We start from the raw sequence: 16,990 nt of genomic DNA on the forward strand, positions 1-16,990 counted from the left end.
ATGAATATTAGTTTGACGCCACTGCTTTGATCCGTGCTAAGGTGCCAGCATTTTTACCCACCATTGCTTTTGCTCCATCAGGGCAAATGTCAACAGTGAAATGGCAAATAACATCTTAGTATTATCATGCAAGTAGTTTTGTCTGAATCCCCTGAATGAATCTTAGTGGTTGCCAGTGGTCTTTGGGTCACACTTTTAGGGCTGCTGGTCTAGGCTGAAGTTGGAAGGGAGGGTAAGAGGGAAGGTAGAGATGAAACTTTTAAAAAAGATTTTATTTATTTATTTGAGAGAGAAAGCGAGCATGAGCGGGAGTGGGAAGGCATAGAGGGAGAGGGAGAAGCAGACTTCCCGCTTGAGCAGGTAGCCCAACACCGGGCTCCATCCCAGAACCTTGAGATCATGACCTGAGCCGAAGGCAGACACCCAACAACTGAGCCATCCAGACGCCCCTGGAGATTAAACTTTAATCAGGCTTAGAAACATCCTGTCCATAGAGGAAGCAGCTGGGAATAAAAAGGAGGAAAGAATTTCTAGATTTCTTCCCCCAAGGACCTCTGCTGTGTGCCTTCTTCTCCTGACCTGCCTTGCTCCTGAGCTGTCCCAGCCAAGTCAAAAGGTACCCTCTAAAACTCCCCCATCCCGGGATTTTGGATGCTTTGTCTTGCAAGGCCAAAATGCTAACAGAGAATCTCACCGTGGCCCGTACACCTGTCATGGCTGTTTGCTACCCAACACTAGAGCCCCAAGGCTCCGCTAGACTCAATTAGTCTCAGACCGACTTCTCCGCCATCAAATGACATTCCATTCACATGGAATGAGCACCCACTGTGGATCCAGTCCTCTGCCAGGTGCTAACAGGAGGGAGGAGAGATGACAAAGCCCCTTTCCTGATCACCTCCTAGGGAGGCTCCCATCACATCTGAGAAGGGAGCTCAGATGAAAAGGAGGTGGATATTGGCATGTCTTAGAGGTTTTCTGGCATCAGTGTGGGTTCAAAGAGGACCTGGAAGGGAGAGAGAGAAGTTGAGTCATGGGGAAGAGGGGAGGCATTCTCAACCTAGGCAGGGAGGTGCGGATGACCATGACCGTGTAGCAGCAAGGCCCCCCGGAAGTGAGAGGGAATGCTGGGTGGAGTTGGAGGTGAGGCCGAAAATACAGGGAAAATTGTGACTGCCTGCCACATGCCACCAGTCATGGGGTTGCTGGTACAGGTGTGTGAGCAGGGAGGACGCTGAGCTGTAAGAAGCCAAATCTGGCCATGTGTGCAGGAAACAGCTGAAAGTATGTGGGACAAAAAGAACCAACACCAACTTACCTATAGCATCTCACTTCATCCTCAATTCCAGCCCTGTGATATGGGCACGACTCTTTCCACCCCCCAGGAAACTGAGGCTCAGAGAAATAGGTTAATTGACCCAAGGCCCCCTGGACGGCAAACTAGCGAGCAGGGACTCCAGCTCACGCCTGTTTCCCAAGCCCAAGCTCTGCCTAACCACGGTGATGGGGGGGCGGGGGGAGAAAGAAATAATTATAATAATGATAACAGGCAACATAGGTTGACGGCAAAGGACATGTCTGACAGAACAACCTCTATACTCTCTCGTGAAACCTTCACTACAACCCTGCGAGGTAGGGACCCTTATGTCATTTCACCTATGGGGACACTGGGAAATGGGAGGTTAAGTCATTTATGACGGGCAGCGCAGCCAGGTGCTGGAGCTGGGATGCACCCGAATGTATCTGAGTCTCGAGCCCAAGCTTTTCCCCGTGAAGATCCGAGCAGATCCAGACACTGGATGACGGGGACCTGAGCTAGAGTGCAGCCCACGCCGCCTACGGCAGTGGCTGGTGAGGCCCAAGTGAAGAGCTGCGCCTCGGTTTTTGTAGTTGGGAGGGGGAGCCATTGACGGACCCGCCCCCCCCCAGAGCACCCGTGACGGGACGGGACAGGGGACACTTGCTCTGGTCGTGACGCCAGTCACCCACTTCCATTGGCCCCTTCTGCCATCTGCCTCATGCAGTAGGGCCGCCGTGGGGCGACCACTGAAGGAATCACACGCTCCACGCAGCTGCATTCTACAGTCCCCTGGAGTGCTGAAACCAGGCAGGCCTGCATCCCCGTCTCAGATCTGTCACTCGCTAGCTATTTGGGGAGTCACTTCATCTCTCGGTGCCTCAGTTTCCTGTTCATCTTTAAATGGGAGCAATAACAGTACCTACCTCATAGGATCTCCATAAGGAGTAAACAAAGTAATAAAGAAAGAAAGTGCTTAGCACAGCACCTGACACATCATAAGCACTCAATAAATGCTCACCTATTTTTGGGGTGCTGGTGACTATTCTCATTAGCTTGGCGGGACCCACCTCTCGGGGAAGACACTTGCCACTAGTTAGCAGTATCCGGCCTTACTTAGGCACAATCAGCAGGACTCCAAGACCAAAGGGGAAAGAGAAAAGAAGGCACTCCCGAGAATTTCGTGTCTTCCAGAGGCTTCTGGGGCCAGGCTGGGAAAGAGGCTGTCTCAGAGAAGAGGGGCCTGCGAGGCTGGCCAGAGAGCCAGGGATGGGGCTGGATGGACTGAAGGCGGAGGGAAGGAGCCTGGCTGAGAGTGACCTTCCCTGGGGAACCTTCCCTCCCGCCCCTCCTGCTTCCTCAGAGCTCTGTTTTTCTAGGCCCCTGCAGTCCAAATGAGGAGCAAATGGGGAGCTGCGAGGGGGCTCTGCCAAAAGAGCCCTGCGCCACATGGGCCACGGCCTGGTTCCAGTGGCGGGCCAAGAGGCAGAGGGTGCGGGAGGAGGGCTGACCCAGCAACAAACTGCTCTCCAGAGGGGACCCCCTGTCCCAGGAACCCAAGGGGCTGGGTCCAGGCCTTGGCACATTTGGGACATTTGGACTTAAGGGCAGAGGTCCCAGGCACCATTTGCTATTTTTGCTTTGGGAACATACTGGGGTGAGGGAGAGGAACTTCCCCCTTTTTCCTCTCTCAGAGCAGACCCTGACTTGCTTCTTGCCTCCGCCGGGCCCCCATACTGGCCTTTTAGGGCTTCCTGCCCCCCAACCCCAGGGGCCCTGGCTCAAGAGGCAGAGGCTGGAGGGTAAGAAGAGTAAGATCTTCTTTGCCAAGGTGTGTGCAGAACGTGTTTTGAGCCTTTCCATCTGCCATTGTCGGTCCTCTTCCTGAGGGCCTGGGCTCTCACTGTTCCCCAGACAGCCCCCCTTTCCTCACCGGCCCCCCGCGGCGGTGCAGTGCTGTGGTTAAAAGCACAGAGACTACCTGAGTTCAAATCCCAGGCTTGTCCCGTTTAGCTCTGTGACCTTGGGCAAGTATTTTAATCTCATCTATAAAATGAGACTTGTAATAGTATCTTCCTCATAGGGTTGTTTGTGAGACGAATTAATCGGTGCAAAATGCTTAGGACAGTGCCTGGTACATAAATGTTTAACAAATGTTCTCTCCTCTTACTCTGCTTCTGTGCCAGCTCTGCCTGCCAGGATGACACGTCCCCTTCTCTCTGCCGACTTAAGCCCAACCCAGCTGGGAATCAACCTCCCCTCCAAGAGGTCTCCCCAGCATTACCCCTTCTCCTGACCTCTGTTATGCTCCCCAGTGAGACTAGACCCATTTGGAGAGCAAGGACTGTGACATGAGCAGCGCTAAGTGAATCACAGAACATCGTGTAGGCCCCGGAGTGCAAATCTTGTGACCGTGACCCACAGCGACAAATGTATTGTGCGGCACGTGTACGTAGTACGTTTATTTGTGTATGCTTCGATCTCCATCTCGATAAGATGAAAGCAAAAGTTTCACGGAACAAGCTACATCCTTACCATCTGTGATCCATGCTTCTATTTGCCGTTCGTTCATGTGGTCACATGCTGGCCACTACCCACTCCGTTGATTTTCAGCCCTGCTGTTGGTTGTGACCCACAGCGTTGTCCACCATAAGCCTGACACAGGGTGGGGTTAAGGCCTCCAGAGGCCCTAAATCCTGAAAGGATTAGGGGTGAAAGGCCAAGGCCTGTTTACAGAGAGGAGGTCAAGTCAAGGGGAGCTGCTGTGGAGGGTGCGTGGACGCCCCCCGGAGGCAGAAGCCTGGAGCAGCCCGGGCTCAGGCAGCAAAAGGCTTCAGCTGTCACCCCATTTCGTAGGGGTCTGGACATTTCTTCTAGGCAACTGGGAATGACTGTAAGTTTTCCAGTGCGGGAGGACTGTGCACAGGTGTGTGTTCTAGAAAGATCGCTGGGGCGGCTGTGGGGGAAGATGGAACGGAAGGGCCAAGTCAAGGACAAGGGGAAACTGCCTTGGAAGCTGTTCCAGGTGTCCAAGTGAGAGAAGGCGGATGAGGCCATAGTTGAAGAAACAAAGGGGTGAGTGGGGGAGCCCAGAGGAGAGAGATGGGAGAAATGGTTGAGGTTTTTGCTTAGTGACTTGGCCCGTGCGATGCTGGTTCCTGAGGTAGGTACAGAAGAGGTTTGCGGGAGAGGAAATACCGTTCTCAAGTTTTGACTCATTCAACAACCATTAAGGGGACTGACATAGAGAAACCAACCAAGTTGGAGCATTAAAGAAAAAAACAAATATCCGCCATTGTGATCAGTTCACAAAAGAAAGACAATTTTGCTTCCCCGACCCCCTAAATAGGAAGGGCGTAATCTCAGAATAAAGGACCGTCCTTTTTATGAGTGACTAAGTTTAGATTATTGAAAAGCTCTCCTTTGGGTGTTTTTCCCAATTTGCTGTGACCCACTGAAAACATCACTGTGTATCAGCCTAATTCGGGGACTGTAACTGAGAACCACAGGTCTGGCGAATGGGCAGAGGAAGAAACGCCAGCAGCAGAGACCAAGAGGAGTGGTTGCAGAAGCAGGAGGAAAACAAGAGAGTAATAGTGGAGGCCAAGAGCGGAAAGAGGGTTTAAGAAAAGAGGGCTTGGCCGCCAGTGTCTTTTGCCACCCAGAGTTCAAAGAGGTAACTGAATTTGGCAATTAGGGGGTTATTGGTGACCTTTGGTGGTGCCCGTTCACTAGGAAGTTGGGGTGGGGCCAAACTGCAGTAGGTTGAGGTACATTTGAGGGTGATGGGAAGAAAAAAGAGAGGGAAAGAGGGAGGGAGGGGAGAGAGAGAAAGAGATAGAGAGGGAGAACATGTTAGGGGAACAAGAGAACACATCTGGGGAGGGAGGGGCCTTATTTTCTGGCGTAGAAGAGACCACCATTTTATAATCAGAAAGGAAAGAGCTAGTATAAAGAAACTGGACTTTCCTGAAAAGAAGGGGGAATAATGTCTGGAGGAAGGGCCCAGAGAAGGAGGGTGGATGAGGCCAAGGCCCAGATAAAGGGATTAGCCTTTAACGAGAGGGGCACCTTGTCCCCTGAGAAGGGAGGGCTGGAGGGGAAGGAAGTTGGAGAGGCCGGCCAATTTTTGGGGGGTGGGGCAGGGTACTGAGGTAATTCATGCTTGAAGGCCTCTGTTTTCTCAGGGAAGTAGGAGGAGAGAGGTGGGGCAGGAACATGGTAGGGAGCTGAAGGAAGTTTGGAATGTGGCCCAGGGAAATGTGGAGGCTGGAATTGGGGCTTGACAGGGGAACATATTCGAGGGTGGCTGAGGGGTACAGGGGGCCCAGCTGAAGTTGTTTGAGTCCATCTGGCCCTGTGCAGGTTTTGTCTCCCTCCCTAGGCTGTAAGCACCTGAAGGCAGTGTCCTCAGCACTTTCTTCTTTCTAGTCCCTTCCTTTGCCAGGCAATGCCCAGCGGTGTGTAGCCCAGGGGAGGCGCCCAGCCCTCTCAGAAGGGCCTGGCAAAGCAGAGATATTACAGGGCTCTTAGGGGAAACAGAGGTAGGCTCATAACCACTCAGACAAGAAGTTATTCATTTTGGTTGTTCCACACCTTTCCTTGCCACCCTGCTGGCCATCCTACTCCTTCCTGTTCTGTGCTGACCGCAAGGGAAAACAGCCGGGCTCTCACTTTTGTCCAGCAACACTTGCAAGGCTTAAATCCTTCAGGCTGGGGAGAGCCCACCAAGAGGGGCCAGGGGTTGCATCTCCCATACACTGCATGAGGTGGTGGCAATTCTCAGGAGGTGGCAAGACAGAGCCGTCATGTGGGGAGACCACAGAGCCATTGCAGACAGGCCTAGAGGCTACCTGGACTCCAGAAAAGCATGCTGGGAGCCGAAATGAGGGGAACTGTGTGGCCCTCTCAGAGGAGTGAAGGGGCCGGACAGGCCCCAGTGGTGAAGGACTGTGACTGAATGAACACAGGTTCAAGGTCAGAGGTGGCAGGATGGGCGGCATGGCTAAGTCTGCTTGGGCTCAGGAGTAAGGGCTTCCTCTTCTCCCTTTCCCTCTTCCCTCCTGCCTGTTTGCAGAGCCCACGGCCACCTAGAGTCAAAAAGATCCCAGGGAGTGCCATTAGACCCCCTTCTTTCTCCTTCACAGGCCCCAGTCCTTCCAGCCCTTTCTTCCACCTGGCTCCTCCCCCTCAGCCTCACTCCTCACTGGAGCCAGCGAAGCCCGACAAGCAAATTCTCATCCTCTGGAGGTCAGCTGAGCAAGAACCCTCAGAGACTGATAGAAACTCAGGGCTCGGGGCACCTGGGTGGCACAGCGGTTGGGCGTCTGCCTTCGGCTCAGGGCGTGATCCCGGCGTTGTGGGATCGAACCCCACATCAGGCTCCTCCACTATGAGCCTGCTCCTTCCTCTCCCACTCCCCCTGCTTGTGTTCCCTCTCTCGCTGGCTGTCTCTATCTCTGTCGAATAAATAAATTAAAAAAAAAAAAAAAGAAACTTGGGGCTCCCCAGCAGCCCTCCTTTGCCCCTCTTGGGCACCCAGGATCCAGCCTGCGCTTACACAACGCAGGGCCGGAGAGCTTACCTCGGTCCGAGGCAGCGCATGCCACTGCCCTCATTTCAACACATATAATAAACCTCTGTTTATCGAGGGCTGGTGCCGTGCCAGGCCCTGGGGTTAGGTGGTGGCTGGGCTGTTAGAAAGTTTTCCTTGGATGGAGACAAAATGTGTCTCCCTGTAACTTCCGCCGAGGGCCTTGGCCTTGCCCCCCCCCACCGGCCCCAGCAAGTGTCATTTCCCCGAGAAGGTGCTCTGCTCCCCAGATACGCCTTTCCTTCTCTCTTTTTAATTTTCCGTTGTCTTTATTTGCTCTTGCCCAAAGAATAGCAGGATCGTGTGGAACTTCTGAGGATGTTCAGAAAAGCCCGAAGCAGGAAGTGAAAATCTCCCACAGTCTTATTCCCAGAACTGACCACAGTAACCTTCTTCCTTCTTCCAAGCAGTCCTTTTTTTCCCCTCTGGCATCCCGGATAGTCTACGCTTGTTTTCTTTCCCCAATCTTCTACCAAGCCAATTTGAATATGAAATTGTCTCACTGTTCAAAGTGTTGAGCCAGCTTTCTCAAGTGAGGCATTTGTTGCTATTGTTTCCAATTTTCCTTTGCTACAGAGCACACAGTGGGGCTGGAATTTGAAGTGGGGTGGGGGTAGGGGTGGGGGAAGAGAGAAAAGAGGAGCCCCTGAATCGAATAGTTCAGACGATTTGAGGATCTGATGTTCTTTCCCACTTTCTGTGTTGATGCTTATCCTTCTAGAGCCTGATTAGTATTCGCTGGCAAAGACTGACCCTAATGAATGTAGCTGGTTTCCTATTATTGGACATTGAGGTTGTTTCAACTTTTGGACAATCACAAACCCGACCGGGATGAATACCCAAGAAGCTAAATCCATGCTGGGGCTGGACGCTGAGCTCCGGAGGAATATTTCGGGACTTCTTAAAGCACAAGGAGGCCCCCAGCCGTTGTAACTGGAAGGCTTTTTGGCAAAGGCCCAGAAGACTGGCTAAGGCCAAAGACTTCTGGAGCCGCTAGGCTTGCCCCCCTTCCCGGGGTCAGTACCCCTTTACCGGGCAACCCTGTCACAGAGTGTTCAGGCGGGCAGGGCCCCTTGAGGCCACCGGACCCACGCCCCGCACCCTCGTCTCACACGTGAGGGAACGGAGGCCCCTGGGCTGGGGATGATTCTTCAGCAGTTTAGCGCCCTGGCTCCTGGCCTGGGGGTGCTGAGCTCTGAGACTTGGAATCTGACCTCCAAGCCCTGAAACGCTGCCTGCACTCCTTTACCAGACCACTCGCCGCTGAGGCCCAAGGTGAGGTGCAGGCCCTTCTGCAAAGGAACCGACCCATAAAGCAGAGGGCGTGGAAGGAAGGCTTGAGGGTCGCCCCACAGGCAGCTGGACCTGCTCCACCCAGAACCTCCTATTTTCCTGACCCGGGTGGCATGCTTCATGGCAGTCACCCTCCAGTGGGCCCACTTGGCACATCTCTTGGGGGTTTTGAAATGAAAAAACGTGTGAGTCCCTCACTTGCCTGAGCCAGGTCAGCTGTCCCTTTTTGCTGGGAACTGGTTTTGCCAAAGGCCTGTCTCTCCAGCCCTCTGTGCCTGACAGTTCTCTGTGGTTTTGGGTGCTAATGAGCTTGCCTCCTTCCCCCCTCCAGCCTTGCTACTGCCTGGGGAATTTGCACAAATGGTGTGTGATTTGCCCCTTCTGTGTTTTCCTTTCTGACTTGGAGGTAAAGAAAACCCCTCACCCCCCACCGACTCTCTGTTTATTCAACTGGGAAAGCGTTCACACCCAGAGACCCAGTTCCCCCTCCCTGAGCTCCCTGTTCTAAATCCCCATCCCTCCTCCCAGGTCCCCCAGCCCTGCACTGCCCTGAATAATTTATGAGTCCAGGCAAGCCTTATAAAAGGGTCTCCCAGGAAAGGCCAAAGGAATGCAGGAGGTTCTGAGAAATGAGAGCCCCTACGGCCTGCCTGGCCTCGACCCCCTAAGGATGGACCCTTCTGTCCCCGATGCTGCTGCCCCTGTCCCAGCACTGGCCCTAGCTCCAGCCTCTGTGCAGCCCCTCCGGGCGCTCCCTGGCCTAGTAAGTCCATCGCCACTTGTCTCCTCTGGACAACAAGGAGGTGGCAGAGAAAGGTAAGTGGAACTGGGCCTCTGGTGACCCAAACTCCGGCTTAGTGGGGTTCTGGGAGCAGAAGGACAATGAAATGGCCGGGGTGCCCCTGCTCTCTGTGGAGGGGTACGGCAAGGCCTCACAGCCCGCAGAGACTGCCCCTTCCACATCTCAGGCTGGAGTGTCTCAACTGGCTTCTCACCTCACTCATCCCTCTTGGTGGCAGGAGGGGACCCAGGGACAGGGGGCATTGCCAAAGCTGAAAGCTGAGCAGCCAGGGCCTCATGGGCCAAGCCGCTCAGTCCACAGAGGAGCACAGGGGAGGCTGCCACAGAGCGTGGCTTCCATATGACCTAGGCTGAAGAGGGGGCAAACGAGACCAAAGTCCCAAGAAGCCTTTGACTGGGGGGCTGTCTTTTTCCTGACCACGCCTTAAGATTTCCATTTGCTTTTTTCCCCCGACCTCTGGAAGTCTAGTGGGGAAGCAGTGGGCCCAGGAATACTTCGGGGGCCCTTTCCCCAGTGCAGAAAGATGGTAGAACTCTCAGCTCTACTTCTTGGAGTAGGAGGTCGGGGGCCGGATATTTTCCACCCAACCCTCCTTTATTCCTCCAAACACGTAACACTCAACAAACACTGAGTGAAATACCTACTGTGTACCAGGCATTGCGCTGGGCGTTGGGGATTCAGACACGATCAAATGTAAATCTGTGTCTAAGAAGCTCAATGGCGAGTAAACAGATCATTACACAACAGCATGACAAGAGCCATCCTAACATTGTTGAAGTGGGGGGAGGGGCCCTGACCTGGGCTCAGGGGCCTCACGACAGGCTTCCTGGAGCCAAGTGTTTCGGAGGTTCCAATGTCCTTCCTCCACGGATTCATCTCACCTCTTTGTCCTAGAGACGCTTGTCTTTGGAGGCCCTGGCTGTCCTCTACAAGTGACCCGCCGAGGCAGGTGAGGAGACTGGTAGATTCGATGAGTTTGAGCCCCTGTGGCCCACAGTCATGTGCATAGGCAGCCGCATGCGTTCACGGTGGCCAGGCAGGTCCCTTTCCAGAGAACCCCTGCCCTTGGGCCAGGCCTGCAGATGTGGGAAAGCCTCCCCACGGCCTCGCTCAAGTTTGATTCCACAACAGCTGAGGGAGGAGGGCTGCCCTGGGGTTTCTGTGGCAATGGGAAAGATGGAGAGATCAGTGCCCAGGAGCGGGGAGGGAGCTAGCCTGTGGGAGAGCTGGTGCTAGAACTCTGGTCTCCTGGCACGCAACTCCAGTGCTCTCCCCCACTACCCCCATGGCCGAATCTTTGCACCTCAGTAGAACTCTGCCTTCTGGCCAGTCTCCAAACAGGTGTTAGAACAGGGTCAGGAAAGCAAACAACCCCCAGGACTCTGTGCACTTGTTTTACAACCAGAACCAGGTCAGAGCCCCTTGGGGGGGAGGCATGGGCTGTCCCCAGGGATGCCTAAGGTTTCTTCTAGATCGTCTTACGGGTGTTTGTGACCCCCGGTACAGAGGAGGCAGTTGTGTGGCCATGTACTTTGAGCCACATGCTAGCTCTTGCTTTGGACAGGCTACTGGTGGGCCAACAGGTGCCGAAGTCATGAAGCCTGACTCCGAGTTCCATCACCCTGTCAGGTAAGCCTGTGGCACCCAGCTCGGAACCTGACGTAGATCCATCAGCTCTTCAAAACCTCACAACAGTTCTGGGGAGCAGGGGGAGGCAGGCAGGGCCAGGATCACTCTTTCTTAGACCAGGAAACTAAAGCCCAGGGTGGTTAAGGGAGTTGACCAAGGCCACCTTCCTTGGAGGATCTATCAATGACCCCTAAGAATGAGCCCCTATGGACAGGGTCAGCAAAGGAAGCCTCAGTGGGACATGGAGGACACAGGGCTAGAAAATTCTGGGACAGAAGACTTCTGAAGTGGGGGTGCTGGTGGGATCAATGTCAGAGTTGACAGATGCTGGGGCGGGGGCTCCCCATGGCTCTAGGCCAACCAGATGTGACCTTCCCGCCTGGGGCCATTTTGTAACCGTCTAGAAGGTTCTGTTACAATGCTTGCTTCCTTCTTTTCCCTTTCACCTCATTACTGCGGTCAGGAGAAGGAATTTAGGGGTTGACTTCCTTCCTGGCCTTCCTTGCCTCTCTGCACGTATGAGACCTATCTAAGTCAGGGGCCATATTTCTTCTCTGTCCACAGGCTCTTCTGGCCCAAATCCTGCTCCTTTGACTACCTGTACAGCGATGGGGAGATTTTACTGCAGAACTTCCCTGTCCAGGCAACCATCAACCTGTATGAGGACTCAGACAGCGAAGAGGAGGAGGAGGAAGAAGAAAAGGACAAAGAAGAGGAGAAGAAAGAGGAGACAGATGGAAGGAGGCCAGAAGAGTGTGTGAGGGTCCCAGGGTCAGCGCCACACAGGGCCACACCTCATTTTCCTTCCACGCTCCTGACATGCCCAAACTGAACTGGTCAGAGTCTGACTGGGGTTCAGTGTGACTGGCAAGGCTTTAGAGCGTCACTGAGCCGGGAATCGCCCGATCAAGCTCTCTGGACTGCAAGTTGGGTCCTTGAGGCACCAGCTCACTGTGGCTATACTCAGCTGGCTTGTGAGCACAGGCCTCTGGCATCTCATTGTCTGGGTTGCTGTGGTGTAGACAGTGAGAGGGTCTGAGGAGCTCTAGGGGAAGACTTGCTTTCTGAAGCCCCCCAGAAGCAGATCAAGACAGAGCAGAGGGGACCAGTTACTATTTGGGGGTCTGTGTCTCCACAGCATTCCAGCTGGCCCCAGAGTCCTGTCTCCCCACAGAAAGCCTGATTTCTGGCTTCACCTCCCGGGACACCAACATCGGATCCAAGCACAGTGGCGGCACCTCTCTGAGGAGTCTTGCAGGAGAGGAAGGGGTCATCTAGGAAATCGGATTGCTTTGGGGACCTCCCTCCATTTTGCCTGCTATCCACTGGGGTCTGTGTGTTGGTATGAAATGAAGCAGGAGAAAAATAAACGAGGTGGTGTGCCCTTTTCCTGGAACTGTGCTGATTTCTTAACTGAACTCTGCCCATGTTGTGAAGCCACAGGCAGAGGGTCAGAGACCAGCTCAAGGCCAATTCATCGCCCTACCCGAGGTCAGTTGACAGAGTCTACTCCATGGGGATACAGGGCCAGGCTTTCTCTGTCAACTTGTGAAATCAGTCAGGCTTGATTAAACTTCAAAGACAGCTTAGGAAAGGAACAAAAAGGGCCCCAGAAATCAGCTTGAAAAATGAGAATATGGCTGGGGGAGAAGCCTCAGTTGAGCTTTGGAGAGGAGTGTATGCATGCAGGGAGGGGTTCGGGGGGGGGCATTGTACTAACTCCTGTCAACTTTATCTCTTCGATTCCCTTTGTATCCACCACAGCTGAGGTCCTCATGCCTATCCTGCCCCAATTACCCCAGCTAATGTTCTTGCCTCCAGCAGGTCCTTTTGCAATGTGCCCTCCTCATTGGTCAGAAGATCAGACCATATTGTGCCCCTGCCGAAAGCCCTACCATGACTCTTCATTGCCTCACCAACAATTGGACTTATCTTTCTTTTTTTCTTTTGATCACAGATCCTCTTGAGAATCTATGGCTTCTCTATTCATATATACACAAACGAAGTCCTTAATTTGATGTTCTAGGCTGTTTGATCATCTGGTTCTTGCCTGTCTCTTCAGACTCCTCTCGACAGTCGAGTCAAAGCCTGTCCTTGAATGTGCCATGCTTTCTAACACCGTTGTGGCTTTAAGCCTCTGTCTGGAATGCCCTACCACTTCTGTATGTCTGGTGAGCTCCCATTCAGCCCATACGACTAGCTCAGCCACCGTTCCTGTGAGAAGCCCCCCCAGACCTTCAAGTCCAGCTTGGGTGCCCCCTCCTCTACCATAGCATCTGCTTCTGTCCCCGTGCAGTGAGATGGCTGTGTCTGGTATCCCCATGTGACTTTATCACACAGCACGCTGCCTGGTACAAAGGACAGGCCCAGGAAATGTGGAAGGAAAAAGATTCTCAGGTCTTCTTAAAGAACAGCCTCTGTCCCTCCACTTGCTGGTCTTCCATATCTTGGCTTAGCTACAAACAGGACCGGGTAACATCATCTGATTCAGGACCAAAATGCTGGCCGTTTCTCTCCTCCTTCAACGTGAGACGGGGCTGCTTCCATTCGGAGCCCTCCCGGGCAAGTGCCTGAGTTTGGACGCCCGCAGCAGACCACCAAACACACACTGGTGCCATCTATCGGTCAAAATTTAACCTCGTCCCTTCGTTGAGGCGCCAGTTGACCTTTGACCACGTGCATTCCTGTAGTCCGTTCTGTTTCTGCTTGTAACTTAGTAAAGTGGACTCTCCTGAGCGCGAGCGCGGGCTGCGTGACCTTGGGCAAGTTACTTATCCACTCAGAGCCCCAGTCTCCTCATCTGTCAGATGGGGAAACTAAGACTTCTTAGGGTTCTTGTGAGGATTCCATGAGAGAATACATGTAAAGTACTTAGAATAGCCTCTGGCACGTAGTGAAAGCACTCGGTAAATGGTAGTACTCATCGCAATTGTAGTTTTAGTGGTGGTTATTATTAGTTTTATAGCAGACATGAGCTTATCTGTAGAGTCGGCTAATGACTGATTTACTCAACTAATGACCGATTTATCCTGAGCCACCTGATCTCCCCGCCACCACTTGGTTTAGCAGTTGAAGAATCTTTGCGGTGTTTGGTAAAAACAAAAAACCAAACCAAAACAAAAAACCCAAAAACCAAAAACAGAGGTCAAATGTGGCTTCCTGGGCCACTCTCCGCAGGTTTCTGGTCCCTTTTCCCTAGGACAGAGGCTTCAAAACGTCTTTTTTGGGCTATAGCAGGAACACCCTTCTTTAAAAAAAAAAAAGATTTTATTTATTTATTTATTTATTTATTTATTTATTTATTTATTTGAGAGAGAGCAGGGGCAGGGTGAGGGGCAGAGGGAGAAGCAGACTCTCCGCTGAGCAGGGAACTTGATGCCGGGCTTGATCTAGGGACCCCGGGATCATGACCTGAGCCAAAGGCAGCTGCTTAACCGACTGAGCCACCCAGGCACCCCAGGAACACCCCTCTTTTGAACTGAGTACAGCAGCGCAATAGACAAACCAAATGAAGATGGGATTGCTCTGGTGGAAGGCACAATGGCTGATGCAGAATTGCCATCCTGCCGTCCTCTCTCCTGTAAACTAACTCTCCATTCCTCTGTGAGACACCCAAGGGGATCCCTAGATTGTTGGGAAGACGGTTTGGAAACTGCTGTCCCAAGGGTTAAAACAAGATTGATTTGAAGTCGAATGGGGATTAGTATTTTAACATGTCCAGTGTTCCGTTTAAAAATCCTTGTTTTGGGTCCTAAGCTCCCAGCATTTCATAGCTCAAAAATTGCTCAAGCCCTTGTACCATAGGCTGTAGGCATTTAAAATCCTTGGAATCCCAATATCCTTGGTTTTAGAGTATTATATAGCATAGAATTACAAATCCCTAAATCCCCAGGGGCTTAAAGACCCTAAAACCCTTGGAGCAGTAATTCTTAACTCAGAATGAGCAACTCTCACTTTCCCTCCCCCTCTCCTCAGTGCGCATGCGCTATTGGTTAGTGGCAGACATTTTGTCTCCCTTTCCTCCCAGTCCCCTGCCCTGAAATGGCTTCCGATGCTCCTCCCCACACACGGTTGCTAAGTGATTGGAATTCACTGTTATGAGTAACCAGAACCCAGTGTGAGTTACTTTGTCATCGGTGTATCCGGTCCTTGCAGCAACTCCAGACTCAGGAGAGAGCTCTCGGTGCAAAACTCAAGAGTCTTTCCTCCAGCTCCACAACAGCTGGGCCATCCTCCTCGTGCCCCACACTTCCTCACCCCAGCACTAATGCCTCCGGTTTCCCCCACCCAAGAGCAACAGAGAGAAGGCACATCAGTTGAGTGGGAGGCTGCATCCGAGCCGTGCTTTGAAGGATGGGCTCAGGGAAAGACGGAGGGAGAACACTTTCCAGAAAGAGGCAGCAGTATAAATGCCTTCATTACACAAATACTCATTGAGCACTTACTCTGTGCCAGGCATTAATATTGTGATGATTAAGAGCATGGGCTCTGGAGGCAGACGTACCCGTGTTCAGATCGCATATCTGCCGCATGCTGGCTCTACGCATAGGCCCACTCAGGTGTCAATGAGCTATCTGCTCTCTGCTTATTCTTCTGTCTCTAGGTGAGGAAGCCCCCTTCCCTACCCCAGTGGGTATCACCAACCCCCATCTCTCCCCTCTCCCCCTAACTGAACCTCTATGTTTATCTAGGGGGCACTTTGTCTCCTTTCTGCTTCAGGCCCCTGTTGTAAAATGGTTGCCAATCCTACTTCCAAACAAGGTGGTCAGGTGGCCTGAGTTCTCTGTTTGGATCTGTCAGGAGCCTGGTGTTGGGTCCTGTGTTTTTGGTTTATTCCTAGATGGGAAGGCTTGTTGCAACCCCCACGCAAAGCACAGAAACCCCGGTACAAAAACCTGACAAAGGGTGAGTACTCAGTAAGTGGTAGCCACAACACTTTTTGCCACGTACTTGCTACTCCCGTAACACCTATGATCGCCCAGGAAATAGGCACAGTTATTAGCCCATTTATGAATGAGAAAACTAAGTTAGCCAGGTCATCGTACCTGGGTTTGTGCCCTTGCGTGGAGGCTGAGCCTTGCTAGCTGGGGGAGGGGAGGGGGGGTAAACCCAAAACACAATAGGTGACACCAGGTCCCTGACAGGTCAGAATAGGGAACTCAGGCCACCCTCTTACACCAGCGTGCTAGGGAGGAAAGGAGACAAACTGCCCATTTGATAACCATGTGTGCGTGGTTGGGGGTCGGTGGGTTGGAGATCGTAACTCTGAGGCGGAAGAGGGAGCTTTCTCTATCCAGAGGGAACAGGCAACAGGGTGGCTAGGAGGATAAGAGTTACAACAGCAGATAATCATTGAATTCTTACTATGCTCTGGGCGCATGGCCAAGAACCTGACAGGGATGAACTCTTTTAATATAGCCGCCCTAAGAGAATGGTACAGTTAGGAAAACTGAGGCTTAGAGTGTTAAAAAAAAAAAAAAAACAACTTGCCCCAATCACACAGCTGGTAATCCACGGCGCCTTCTAAGTGCCAGGCACTTTACATGTATCGTCTCACTTAATCCTCACAACAATCCTGAATTGTAAGCACTAGTACAGATGAGAAAAGTGAGGTTCAGAAAGATTAAGAAACCTGCTCAAGGTCACACAAGTAATAAATGGCTGAGCCAGTTTTTGAGCGATTACAGCACGTGCCTCAGGTTACCCCAATGAGAAGCAGCAGGAGCGGGATTCAGGTCTGTCTCCTTCCAGAACCGCATGCTTTCAGGAGATGAAATCTACCGGCTTGGGGAAGGATTGAATCTGTGGGAGGGCAAGGAGAAACAAAGGTTCACTTCTGGCGGGAGGAAAGTGAGTCAGAGTTTAGGAATAATTCCAGGCCAGGAAAAACTGAGGGATGCTGAAAGTGTCACCAGGGTTGGGGCGTTTGGGGGCCCTCCTGCCAGGAGGCAGGTTCCCACAGAACCTGGACTTCTTCGGGCATAGGGCTACCAGGGGCCAGGGGCTGATGAGAGACTTCTGTTCCTGCCCCTCACTGCTGTGTGGCCTCGGAGTGGAATGGGCCCCGGTTGGGCGCGCTTCCTTCTGGCCGACAAGTCTGGGCCCCAAGGGAGGAACCACCCATTGCCTAGGTGGTGTGCCAGGCACTGAGTCCCACACTGCACACACTTTATCCTGAACAAGGCTCACCAAACTCCAGCAGGGATAACAAAGTGACTCAGAGAAGTTAAGTGACAGCCAAGACATGGGGAAGCTGAGGGGAGAGCTCGGGTGGTGTGGATACAGAGTCCTGGCTCCTAACTACTAGGCTCCTCCTACCCTCTACTGATTCCCCCAGAGAAGTCCTGAAAGGCCCTTAAGGGCGTGCAGCTCGCCTGCT

General features: G+C 52.7%; 1 protein-coding gene across 1 annotated transcript; it reads left to right on the forward strand.

Annotated features, from left to right (window-relative positions):
* The first annotated feature begins 518 nt into the window (after positions 1–518).
* On the forward strand, positions 519–12,000 carry RIPPLY1 (ripply transcriptional repressor 1). Its single transcript, XM_045787463.2, has 5 exons — positions 519–616; positions 7,609–8,996; positions 9,877–9,931; positions 10,547–10,611; positions 11,176–12,000. The coding sequence occupies exons 2-5, from the start codon at positions 8,791–8,793 to the stop codon at positions 11,441–11,443; spliced, it is 594 nt and encodes a 197-aa protein (XP_045643419.1). The 5' UTR covers positions 519–616; positions 7,609–8,790; the 3' UTR covers positions 11,444–12,000.
* The last annotated feature ends 4,990 nt before the right edge of the window (positions 12,001–16,990 follow it).

The sequence above is a fragment of the Ursus americanus genome, chromosome X (assembly GCF_024610735.1).
Source record: "Ursus americanus isolate L20-20 chromosome X, mUrsAme1.1.p, whole genome shotgun sequence".
NCBI lineage: Eukaryota > Metazoa > Chordata > Mammalia > Carnivora > Ursidae > Ursus > Ursus americanus.